The sequence below is a fragment of the Melospiza georgiana genome, chromosome 6 (assembly GCF_028018845.1).
Source record: "Melospiza georgiana isolate bMelGeo1 chromosome 6, bMelGeo1.pri, whole genome shotgun sequence".
In the NCBI taxonomy this organism is placed as follows: domain Eukaryota; kingdom Metazoa; phylum Chordata; class Aves; order Passeriformes; family Passerellidae; genus Melospiza; species Melospiza georgiana.
Window position 1 is genome coordinate 40368302 of NC_080435.1, and position 11649 is coordinate 40379950.

At 43.7% G+C, this 11649-nt stretch overlaps 1 protein-coding gene across 1 annotated transcript; it reads left to right on the forward strand.

The window, feature by feature from the left end:
* Positions 1 to 7013: 7013 nt before the first annotated feature.
* Positions 7014 to 10996, forward strand: SSTR1 (somatostatin receptor 1). Its single transcript, XM_058025911.1, has 2 exons — positions 7014 to 7029; positions 7405 to 10996. The coding sequence occupies exon 2, from the start codon at positions 7585 to 7587 to the stop codon at positions 8785 to 8787; it is 1203 nt and encodes a 400-aa protein (XP_057881894.1). The 5' UTR covers positions 7014 to 7029; positions 7405 to 7584; the 3' UTR covers positions 8788 to 10996.
* The last annotated feature ends 653 nt before the right edge of the window (positions 10997 to 11649 follow it).

Consider the following 11649-nt stretch of genomic DNA (forward strand, 5'->3'; position numbering starts at 1 on the left):
GATTGTGATGATAATTGTAATGAACAGGAGATGGAAAGAACAATAGATTCACAATGTAATTGCTCACCACCCACTAACTAATGTCCAGCCCGTCCCCAAGCAGATTTCAGCAGCTCCTTGATTACTCCCTCCAGTTATAAACTGAGCATGGCATTCTATGGTATGGAGTGTCCCTTTGGCCAGTTTGGTCACCTGTCCTGGCCAGGCTCCCTCCCAGCTTTTAGTGCAGCTCCTGACTGGCAGAGCATGAGACACTGGAAAGTCCTTGACTCAGGGTGAGCAACACTTAGCAAAGGCTAAAATATCAGAGTGCTATCATTATTCTCCTACTGAACCCAGAACACAGCAGTGTACCCTTCTGGAGTAGCATTGGTGGCTGCTTAAAGCACAGGACATGAGAATACCAGATAACAAATTAAAAAAATAAAAAGAAATATTTCAAATATTTTCAGTGATTGTTAGGTGTATAAAATAATGTTCCCCAAATGCTAAATCATTTCCAGAGGTATACAAGCAATAGAGATAACCAAAGTTAACTATAGGATCAGGCTTTTCTTTAGTTAGTCTTGTGCAGCTGGACTTAAGCTTCAAGCAGCACAAACTAAATCAGTGCTGTCACTGTGTGACACTACTGCTACTTCAGTTGTTAGTAGTAATATTTCCCTTTAACTGTGTGTTATTTCTATTATAAAAATAGCTTCCCATTACTCTCAAGTGAAAAGAAACACACATCAGAATGTGATAAAAATAAAATTTTAACAAGATTTGTGAGCTTAATAATTGCTTGCTGTATAAATATGTTTCAGAAGGCTGAGAAGCTATTCAACAGGCAGATCTGTATCATTTATTCATATCACCTTTAAATGAAAACTCACACTCTGAGGACTCCTTCCACAACCTATATGAAATAAGTAATAAAATTTAACTGGGTGCCATATAGCATCAATGGTTATCCTACAAATTTACTTTGCTCTCTTCAATCATAGAAATATTTATAGATTTGTTTAAAGTTATTTGCTTGCAAATATCACCCCCCTTCTCTCCAGCCCACCCCATTCATAATTGATCACTCCTTATTTTCCTCTTACATTTAGTGCAATATTTATACTGCCAAAATAAATACTTAGCACTGGAAAACAGTATCCAACAGCACACATTAAATGTAGCAATTACTGTAAAGACTCTGGTGAGGACTAATAACAGAGCCTTTCCAAAATCAGGCTGGATGAAGCAGCAGAGAGCACTATCTGCCGTAGGGGAACATCTCACCAAAAGCCAAGAAGCAGAAAACCTAACGGCTTTTTCTTCAGCTTTTGCCCTGATCCAGGCACATTTTAGCTAGGCATGATGGAAATCTGCTAAATACAATTTGTCCTTGGCTATGTTTCCAGCCCAGACTTACTCAGTAGCTTTTGGGTTGCACCTGCTGCTGCTGACATTTGTCACTGAGCAACTTTTTGACAGGAGACAAGAGATGAAACCTGAGAACCAACCACTTACACATTTACACAAACGTGGTTAACTACCAGTAGACAGAATCATTCAGATTTGAAAAAGTGTGTCTGAGATCAGATTTGTGTACTGTATCATATCTTGTTTGCTGGGGCAGCCACCTTGCTCTTGAGAGGGAGGGTGCTGTCAGCAGGTGTGTACAGCCGTCAGCCTGCATGAAAAAATATTAATGACACAAAGCAGTTTGATGTATGGTTTCTAGATAATTGATTTAAATAATGGTACTTTGTGCTGGTTATTAACTCCTACAGTAGAAAACGTGATGAAGTGGGAAGAATTGCAATGTAACACAGCTTTTGTCAGCCATGGGATTTGAACTTTTTGAGCAGCTGGGTCTGAGATAAATGCAACTGGATCAAGAGACAGATTCATTTGTGTGTTCTCTAACAGGTTGACTCTTTCTCTTATGAATCCTGTTTAACACATCTGTTCTAACAGAATAATTGTTAATTTCTCAATTAATAGTAAGGTATAAATGATAAAACTTTTCTTTAAGAAAATGCTTTCTAACATACTACTATAATGAGCCACTTCCGTCTGTCTATTTGCACCTCATTTTCAATCTAAAGTTTAGGCACTCTGCTAAAAGTAAAATTATAACCAGAATCATGACATCTGAGATAAAATATCTGTATTAAAAGGGGAGCTTTTAAAAATATGTTGACATTCTAATGAAAAGTTAAAATCTCTGCTGACTCAAAGCACATCCAATGATACCACTCAAAAATTAAGAACAGAATTTACATCTGAGTGGTTCAAGCAGCACAAAATTTTCCATCTTAATCAAAAGGTAATGAAAAATGTATGACTTCCAAAGATATGCTATTGAAATGGGTACTGAATGGTTTTTAACAAAACTATAGCAAGATGTAATTCAATTGATTACCCAAATTATATTATATTTTATTATTTTGCAGAAATATATGGTGGTAAGAGTGTTCACTCATTAATTTCTCACCAAGATTTAAGAAACACTTGATTTGAGTGGTGCATAGGATGTCTACAGTTTGAATAGGCGACACTTTACTGAATTAGTCAGTGGGACCTCATTGATATGACTCAGCCCCCAAAATCTCTTTTGAATTTACTTCAGGTTCATGGTGTCAAATTAGAGCAGTCTCATGCATTACCATATCACTTCTGTGCTCAAAAGAAAGCTACTGAAGAAAATTATTCATATGCCATCTCAGGTTTAAATATTTAATGAATTACCATAGGCCTCATTTTAAGTGTCATGACTGTTTCCTTTTTCTTGCCACAATACTCGAGACAGAGTAACACAGGTGCAATGCGTCTTGACAGAGAGAAAAGGTATCATCTGCCTTGGGAGCTGTTTGTAGGCATTTTTGAGTTGGAGATTTTCAGTGTCAGCCTTACACAGCCATCAGGAGAAAGGTTTGCCAGCTACTCTAATTATCACTGGCGCTCTCACCTCAAATAGCTCAGATGGAGCTGAAGGGATTGAGCTCTGATTATCACAGGGAAGGGCTTCATCATGTGGAGCTCTGGGCTTTCTTCACCTAGGTCTAACCCTGCAGTGTGCTTGGAATGGACCTTGACCTGACAGCCCAGCCATTTCCTGTGAGAATGGAATGTGGATGGAGGAAAAATTGCAGCCTTCTCCTCACCTTTTACCAGTCCCTCCTAAAGTTCAGCTCCCTTGGAGCTCTTGGCTTTGTCTCTTTTCTAACCCCAGTCCAAGGGGGGGCTTGACAAGTAGTCAAGATTTACCCTATCCTGAGTCCCCATCCTACAGCAAAGAGGAGAAAATTGTAAGGGGATAGCATCTGTGGAGTCTTCCCCTACCTTATTCAGGTTTTAAACCCTTTTCAACCCCTTTCAGCTGGAGCTCTTGGCTTTGGCTCTCTCCTGACCCTAACATAAGCGTAGGCATGGGATGAACTGTATCCTGAGATGTCCACCCAAGAGTTCTGGTGTGAGCTCTTTGCACAGACTACCCCACCACTGATCCTCCCTCTTGAACCCCAACTGCACCTGGAGCTATGGGCTTCTTGTCTCAATCCTCATTCTAACCCCAGGCACAGCCTAAGCCTTAGTCCTAGACTTCCCAGCATGGCCCAGAAGTTTATTTGAGAGATAACTCCTTTTTCCTGCCTTCCATGAGAGGCAGGCGTTGCAACAAAAATGGGCAATTGGAAAGGCTCTGTGTATGTCTTTGGCCAACCCGCAGACTGTGTTGAGAAGGTCAAGCTGCCCTTCCCCAGTTTGTGACAGGTGGATTATAAACACAAGTTTAGACCTCTGGTCTATTCATTACAGTAAAGTCCTTAGGCAAAAGAAAGAACTCCAAAAGAACAAAATTTCTAAGCATGTTCCCAAATTAGAATTGGTTTATGTCAGAATTTCTGATTTAAAGAAATCTTTGAATATTAAAACTATGCCGGTGTTGGTATTTAAAATGGCAGTATGTCATTACTGAGATAATAAAATGCATTATTTCTGATCAAACATTTCTACTTTATCAAATAGGTGAGGTTAAAAATCTTGAGCAACATTGAACATCGGTAAAGATCAGTAGCTATAAATTCTCAGCAAATTAATACCTATAATATTTGTTAGAGGAACTGATCTAAGAGACTAAGCAGGCACTCAAACAATTCCTTTTTGGAAGGTGATATCATTCTCTATTGTGAAATTTTTCTGTATCCAAAGGAAACTTCAGTGAATGGAGATATCTAACCTTCTGAGTGTATGCTATAGCACAGGGTACATTACTATAATTATGCCTATGATGGCATTCCTTTTTACTGGGCACTTATGTCAAGTAGGTATCTGTGTGATGCCTAAAGGGGCTACTACGGTTGCAGGAATCACAGTTTATAAGTGATTTATTTTGAATAAATGCAGTAAGAAAGAACACCATGCTCACATCTACTTCAACAGAAGAGTTTTTACCAACCCTTTTGGGTGCAGGGCATGGACCAATCCAAGCATGGCAAAGTAATGTGAAATGGGCAATAGCATGAATGTCTAAATGCCAATTTATAACAATATGAAAGAAGGAAATCCTTTGGTTTGTGCTCCATAAGTAAATGACCCTCAAAACAAATGTTTATGTAAACAAAAATTGGATTGTATTTGAACTGTAGGTTTTCCAAGAGACTGAAGTGCTGAAACCAACCAGATGTTCTTGTTGATGGTTTTGCTGCTATTGACTTCTGCTCCCTCTCATATCAGTGACTGAAGGCTGATTCATATTCTCTAGTATACAAACTCTAAAGAAGATAATTCTTCAGCTAAATTTATGTAATTGCAGAAATTTCAGCAGTATCAGATAGCACATTGCAAGAAAGGATTTTCCATGGTGTTAAATATAATTTTTTTCTCTATATGCTGGAAGCCCTGATGCTAACACATCAGAATATAAAACCTCTAAAACCCAAGTGTAAGCATGAATTTTAATTTGTGTGACATCCCCAAGTGCTGAAACATCTAGCTAAACCCTCATATACAGGAACAGTTATAGGAATGGTAAGATCATTTGCAAAAACTGCGCAATAAATGCATTTCTATATTAGAATATAAATACAAAAAGTCCTCAAAAGTCACAAAGTGCATCATCCAAGTAAAACTTGTGCAATTACTAAAAACTGAATAAGGTTATTTATATAATGTGTAGGGGTGTATATATACATCTTTATGTTTTCACAATCTGCTCTTCAAACACGGAAGGAAAAGAAACAGCTTGGTAAGGGTCATGCAAAAGTATGCATGTGCTAAATGTAATACCCTTGACAAGGTGTCAAAGAGCACATGCCCATCACATGGGAGTGCCTAGGTGTGTATGACTGGAGGTGATGACTGATATGGGGAAAGTCATTCAGTCAGAGATGTTACATGCATGTGTTTAAATAGATGCTGGTGTTGATGAGAGGTATAAGGATATATATGGTTCTAGAGAGAATAAATTCCTGACGATGGGTTGTAATCAATTGATGGTAATGCTGCATGTATCTGCATATTAAAGCGGTGGGTAGTGATAATATGCATAATTGTGATGGTGGGCAGACGGTGATAACAAGATGTGTGAACAGTAGGAGGTGATGGGTATGTGTGCACGGTAAAATGAGTAGGTTGCAAGGATGCATGTGTGATGCTGAGTATAGCAGTGCTGTGGGGAGCATATAGCAGCATATGCACCGTGGTGATTTTTGTGTGATGTGGACCTGCTGTTCTTGACAAAAGTAGGTGGTGCTCTTGGGCAGCAGTTTATGTGAAGAGACAGGTCATCACCCATACAGGTGTGCTTTGCTCATACAGATGGGGGCTACAGCAAACAGAATAAATAAGCATTTACTGAGTATTTTGTGGGTATGCCTGTGCTGAGGGAATGTTGATGCAGTGAGCAAGTGTGAGGGTCTATGTGAACTAGTGAGTAACCATGTCTGGTTAATACAGAATGGTCGGCTGGTATATAGAGAATGGTCATGATGGTATATGAAAATGGATTTAGTTTTATGTACACGCATGTAAGGACAGATGGTATGCTCCGAAAAATAACATGTAGAGAGAAGAGACATATTGCCCAGCAGGAGAGGTGTATGGGAAGGTCATGCTCTTTTTTTTTTAAGAAAAATTTGCTTGCCAGAGAAGAGATGCAGCTTTAGGCCTACCTGAAGATATCCATGTGTGTCTAGAACTGGTGGTGAGGATGAGGTGTTTAAGGTGTCAGTGTCTGCCGAGAGATGACAAGAGGAAGGAACTACAGGTGTATGTGTGTTCATCTAGAATCAGGGGGTATGTAAAAAACAGCACAGTATAGGTCAATGTATAGAAGTGGTCAGTGGGTACAGCTGGAAGAAGTTATGTAGTGCATATATGCAGCATATGAATGGAGATGGTACCAATGGTTTGTGTCACTGTACAGGCTCAGGAGGGTTTATAGCCTCCCCTGGTGTGGATAGAGTCCTATCAGGGATATGCATATGTTTTAAGTATATATTAAGTATATATTTGTATATTTTACATAAATATACTATATATTTTAAGTATATTTTAAGAGAAGGGGTTGTAACACTGGCGAGGCAGCATGTGGTGGTTGAGCTTGAAGTGATCCTATGATTGGAAGCAGGTGTGTGGGGACAGAGGCGTGGACAGCAGGAGATGGTCTTGGCACCACTGTGGTGTAAATAGTCATGTGGAGCTGCAGCGTGCAAATTGCTCTCTCACTCTTGGATGTGATGGACAGAGGCAAAACATGTGCCGGGGTGTTACAATATGATGGGGGGTATCTTTTGGGACAGAGTGTGTGGAGAGGGGCAGGGCTGCTCGTGAGTGATATCTGGAGTTGTTGGTGGTGGGACAGGACGAGGTCGGGGGCGTGGAGCTGCGTGGCGGTGGGAGGCACGGACAGCGCTGTGTGCCCAGGATTGAATGTCCTGTGCTTTGTCGCTCGGTGCCATGCCTGGTGCCAGCGCTGTGAGATGGGCAATGCGCACGGTGCAGTGACAGGAGAGGGTTACAGCAGCTGCGTAGACATGAGGCATGCTTGCCTAGGTAACGCTGCTCACCCATGCAAGACTCAGGCTTTTTTCTTAAAGGACAAAGGGTAGTCCCTTTGCCAGGGGTGCCCCTGTTCTGGACCGAGGTGCCGGGGAGGGCGAGCTGCGGAGAATGGAGGGAGAGGACGGTGGACGGGGAGGGGATAGTGGAAGTGGGGGAAACAATACTGGGTGGGGAGAGAAGTGCGGGATAGGGGGGCACTGAGTAGCGTGGGGCAGTGGGAACAGGGAACAGGCTGCCCTGGAGCTGCCGGATTTGCGAACAGCCGGAGGGCGGGATGGGAGGCGGGCAAGGGGAGAGAGGGGTGGGAAGGCACAGCCACTTACGTCTCCTCCTGTATTTTTTTTCTTTCCCTCCTTCTTTCCTTAGCTGGTGACGCGCCGCTGCTATTAATCATTCACCAGCCGGGGAGCAGCAGTTGCAGCCGCCTCTCTCCCGATGCCCGCGTCCCGCAGCCGCCGCGCCGGCATCCCTGACGGGATGGTGCCCAGCGCAGCCGGCGGCGGACGCCTGCTGCTCTGAGCCGGGGCGTGGGGGTCCGGGCAGAGGATGCTCCCCAATGGCACCTGCCCCAGGCTTCCGGGCGGTGCAGGCAGCGACAGCGGCCACAGCGACAGCGGCGGCAGCGACAGTGGTGGCGGCGGAGCCGGTGGCGCCTCGGAGGAGGCGGCGGTGGAGGGCATGGACTCGGGCGGCAGGAATTCCTCTGGCGCTCCGAACAGCACCCTGAGTGAGTCTCAGGGCAGCGCCATCCTCATCTCATTCATCTACTCCGTGGTGTGCCTGGTGGGGCTGTGCGGGAACTCCATGGTCATCTACGTGATCCTGCGTTATGCCAAGATGAAGACTGCCACCAACATCTACATCCTCAACTTGGCCATCGCGGATGAGCTGCTGATGCTTAGCGTCCCCTTTCTGGTTACCTCCACCCTGCTGCACCACTGGCCCTTTGGCTCCCTGCTCTGCCGCCTGGTGCTCAGCGTGGATGCCATCAACATGTTCACCAGCATCTACTGCCTGACGGTGCTCAGTGTGGACCGCTACATCGCCGTGGTGCACCCCATCAAGGCGGCCAGGTACCGCCGGCCCACGGTGGCTAAGATGGTCAACCTGGGTGTCTGGGTGCTTTCCATCCTCATCATCCTGCCCATCATCATCTTCTCCAACACAGCAGCCAACAGCGATGGAACAGTGGCTTGCAACATGCTCATGCCAGAGCCCACCCAGAGATGGCTGGTGGTCTTTGTGGTCTACACTTTTCTGATGGGCTTCTTGCTGCCTGTGGTGGCCATCTGCCTCTGCTACATCCTCATCATCGCTAAGATGCGCATGGTGGCCCTGAAGGCCGGCTGGCAGCAACGCAAACGCTCAGAGCGCAAGATCACCCTCATGGTCATGATGGTGGTGATGGTCTTTGTCATCTGCTGGATGCCCTTCTACATTGTGCAGCTGGTCAATGTCTTTGTAGAGCAGGATGATGCCACCATCAGCCAGCTCTCTGTCATCTTGGGCTATGCCAACAGCTGTGCCAACCCTATCCTCTATGGTTTTCTCTCAGACAATTTCAAGCGGTCCTTCCAGAGGCTGCTCTGCCTCAGCTGGATGGACAATGCTGCAGAGGAACCCATCGACTACTATGCCACTGCCCTCAAGAGCAGGGCATACAGCGTGGAGGACTTTCCCCCAGACAACTTGGAGTCAGGGAGCATGTACAGGAATGGCACTTGCACCTCCAGGATTACCACCCTCTGAGGAAGCATTCCTGTCCCCCAGCTCCCTTACTGCCCCCCAGCTGGAGGGTGAGCGAAGCCAGGGCTGTGGCATGGGGAGGCTGGGAGGGAGGGGATTTTGGTCCTGCCCACTCCCACCAGTGTTTAGTGCAAGAAAGAGCGAAGAAAATCCCACATCCTTGATTTGCTACCCCCCTGCACCCTCGTTGCCCCCCCTTGAAAACCAGTGCATTCTCTGATGCTGTGACATCCACTGAGGGAATTTTGGCTCTCGTGGGTTTGGTAGCTTAGGGTCTGGGGGCCTGGCTCTGCCACTCTTCTCTGTGTATGACAAGTGGCTGTAAAGGTCCTGCAGTGACTCCTCTCCCTCCATCTTTTGTACAGTTTGCCCTTCCCCTTGGCTGGTGGAACACCCCAGGCCACTGAGTCGAGCCTGCTTCAGTCAAGCCCCAGCATTCAGGCTCAGACTCCCCCCAGCTGAAAATGACCCCACTCAACATCTGTCAGTACACACCTCCCCTTCAGAGATTAGAAATGCTGGAAAAATTCCCCCCAACACGTACCGTGCCCTCACCCAGGAAGGAGTGAGTAGCCTCTCTCTGTGCCTACCTTTCCCTCCCCTGGAATAAAATAGAAAGCAGGTAGCAAAAAGTCCCTGAGAAAGAAGCAGCATAGTCACAGAGATTTTTTTTTTGCTTTGCAGACAGCTTCCAACTCAGTGGGACTTTGGCTCTCTGTGCTACTTGGCCAAAGCAGAGTAGAAAAGGTCTTAGGAAAAAATCTGATTATTGCTGTGCTTTGGAGCTGTGCAGCAGGTTGCTCATGATGGGAGGTAGCAGTCCCGTGACACACAGGGAGCAGAGAGCTGGGACTCACTGAGATGGGAGCTGGGGGGACTGCTGAGTTGGGAAATGTTTGAATCTGTCCACACACAATAAAAAGCGTGCTGATAATAAAGTTTAAAGGGAGCATAGACTGTGAATCTGCTATCTTGAGCCTGCTCCATCAGCTGTGAAACAGCAATGAAGGGAGCTGAGACAGTTTTTGAATTACCTGGATGATGGCAAAGTCACTTTAGCCTATATGGAAAAAGGGGGAGTCATTTAAAAATCTCCACCAGTCTCTGAAATAAATACTTGACAGAAAAAGTAGCTGTTCAGTAATAGCTATTACCCTAGTTCCAGTTTCTTCTGTTGCACTAAAAAAACCCAACAAAATGGGTTTCATATGTTGCCAATGTAATATACCGACCCAGAGCTTCTTAATGTTTCATTTCTGAGAATTCTTGTTTTTAATGTGTGCCAGATGTCTTCTTGTTTGATTTTTATTTGATTCTAGTCACTGTGTTGTGAACGTGTTTTTCTGAAGCAATTTATACTGTGTACTTATGTCTGTGGTGGCTACTTGCAAGGTTGCGTTTAAAATGGGTGATGCTCAAGAAGGCTTCTTTCCAGATAAAAACGTCTTTTTTTCTAACTCTTTCATTTTCATTGTCTCCCCCACAGAAATTCTCTCTTGAATTTTCTCTCTTCTCCTCTTATGACAAAACAAATTTCATATAGACAGATGAAGCTTTCTTTGATAAATGACAGCTGATTAAATGAAACCTTCTCTCCCTACTGCCTTTTATCCCACACAGAAGTGTTGGTACAGACTGTGTTGAAATAAGCAGCTATGTTTTTTGCTTTCTACCACCTATGCTAACAGTGTCACACAGTGGCAAGTCTCCCAGTAGCTGTAACAAATCACTTCTCTAGCACAATACTGTGGTTGTATCAATTATAACTACTGGCAATATGAAGCAAGAGACTGGAAAAATCTCTAGTAGCAGCATACCCATAGCATTGTACTCGTAGCTGCAGTGCTTAAGTACAGTGTAAAGTGTAAGGTTGACAATTAAGGCATCTAGTATTTGTGGTGGTGGATTGACTACAGATTTTTTGTTAAATTATACCCTTTAAATTTTCTCAGCAGCAAAAAGCAGGATGCTACTTTGTACATTTCTTTCACTGAAACTTAGGTACTGTTAAATGAATGTATAAATTTAGTATTTCAAAGTTGTCTGATTCAAAGTCCATCAAAATGAGAGAAAAAAAGTCTTAATTCCCTTCAATGGACTGTGAGTCAGCTCCTTTTAGTCTAAAAATTGCTAATGTGGAAACTGTTACATCCTTATTAAAATATTTCATGAAAAGCTTTAACAATTGTACAGTTTCTTTTCTTTTACTTCCTAGTGGGCACAATTTTTAAAGAAAACTTGCAAATAATAAATTTTGTCATGTTTTACATGTACATATGGGGAAATGAGGATGAAATCACTTTATAAGCTCAATTAAATTTTCACAGAAATCAAATGTCTGTCAAAACAGTAAAATGCCCCATGACATCCATGATGCTATTTCCAGGGCTTCACTTGAATTCTCACTCACAGTATGTTCAAGATGGCATCAATCTCATAATCTTATGTGGTCCTTTTCCCCCAGGCATATCCTTATGTATGATCAGATTAGTCAGCCAAACAGAGAGTCAGTCTACTTTTTACTGTTGAATTTGTTTCACATCAAACACGATGAAGCAAGAGTGAAAAAGCATAGAGATTCATATTGCATGCTCAGCTTTAATGAAAAGTTGAACTGGGTTTTGTTCTTTAATTTTTTTTTGTCTTTGCCTTGCAAAGGTTGCAATAGAAGGCTGCACACCTTCCAGCATATGCACTTTCGTTTCAGTTCTCCCAGGCACATCGCAGAGGTTGGGTTGGGCCTTCAGTAGATGGCAGGCTTGCCTTCAGATGGATGGGCTGATTCACTCCCAGCCAGCGCTGCCCCTATGATTCCTGGCTCTGTGTGGTTTCAGCTGGAAACAAAATCTGTTTATTCCAAACTAA

Bases quoted from the DNA above. Each gene is read 5' to 3' on its own strand.
- SSTR1 (XM_058025911.1), top strand. From the start codon at position 7,585: ATGCTCCCCAATGGCACCTGCCCCAGGCTTCCGGGCGGTGCAGGCAGC.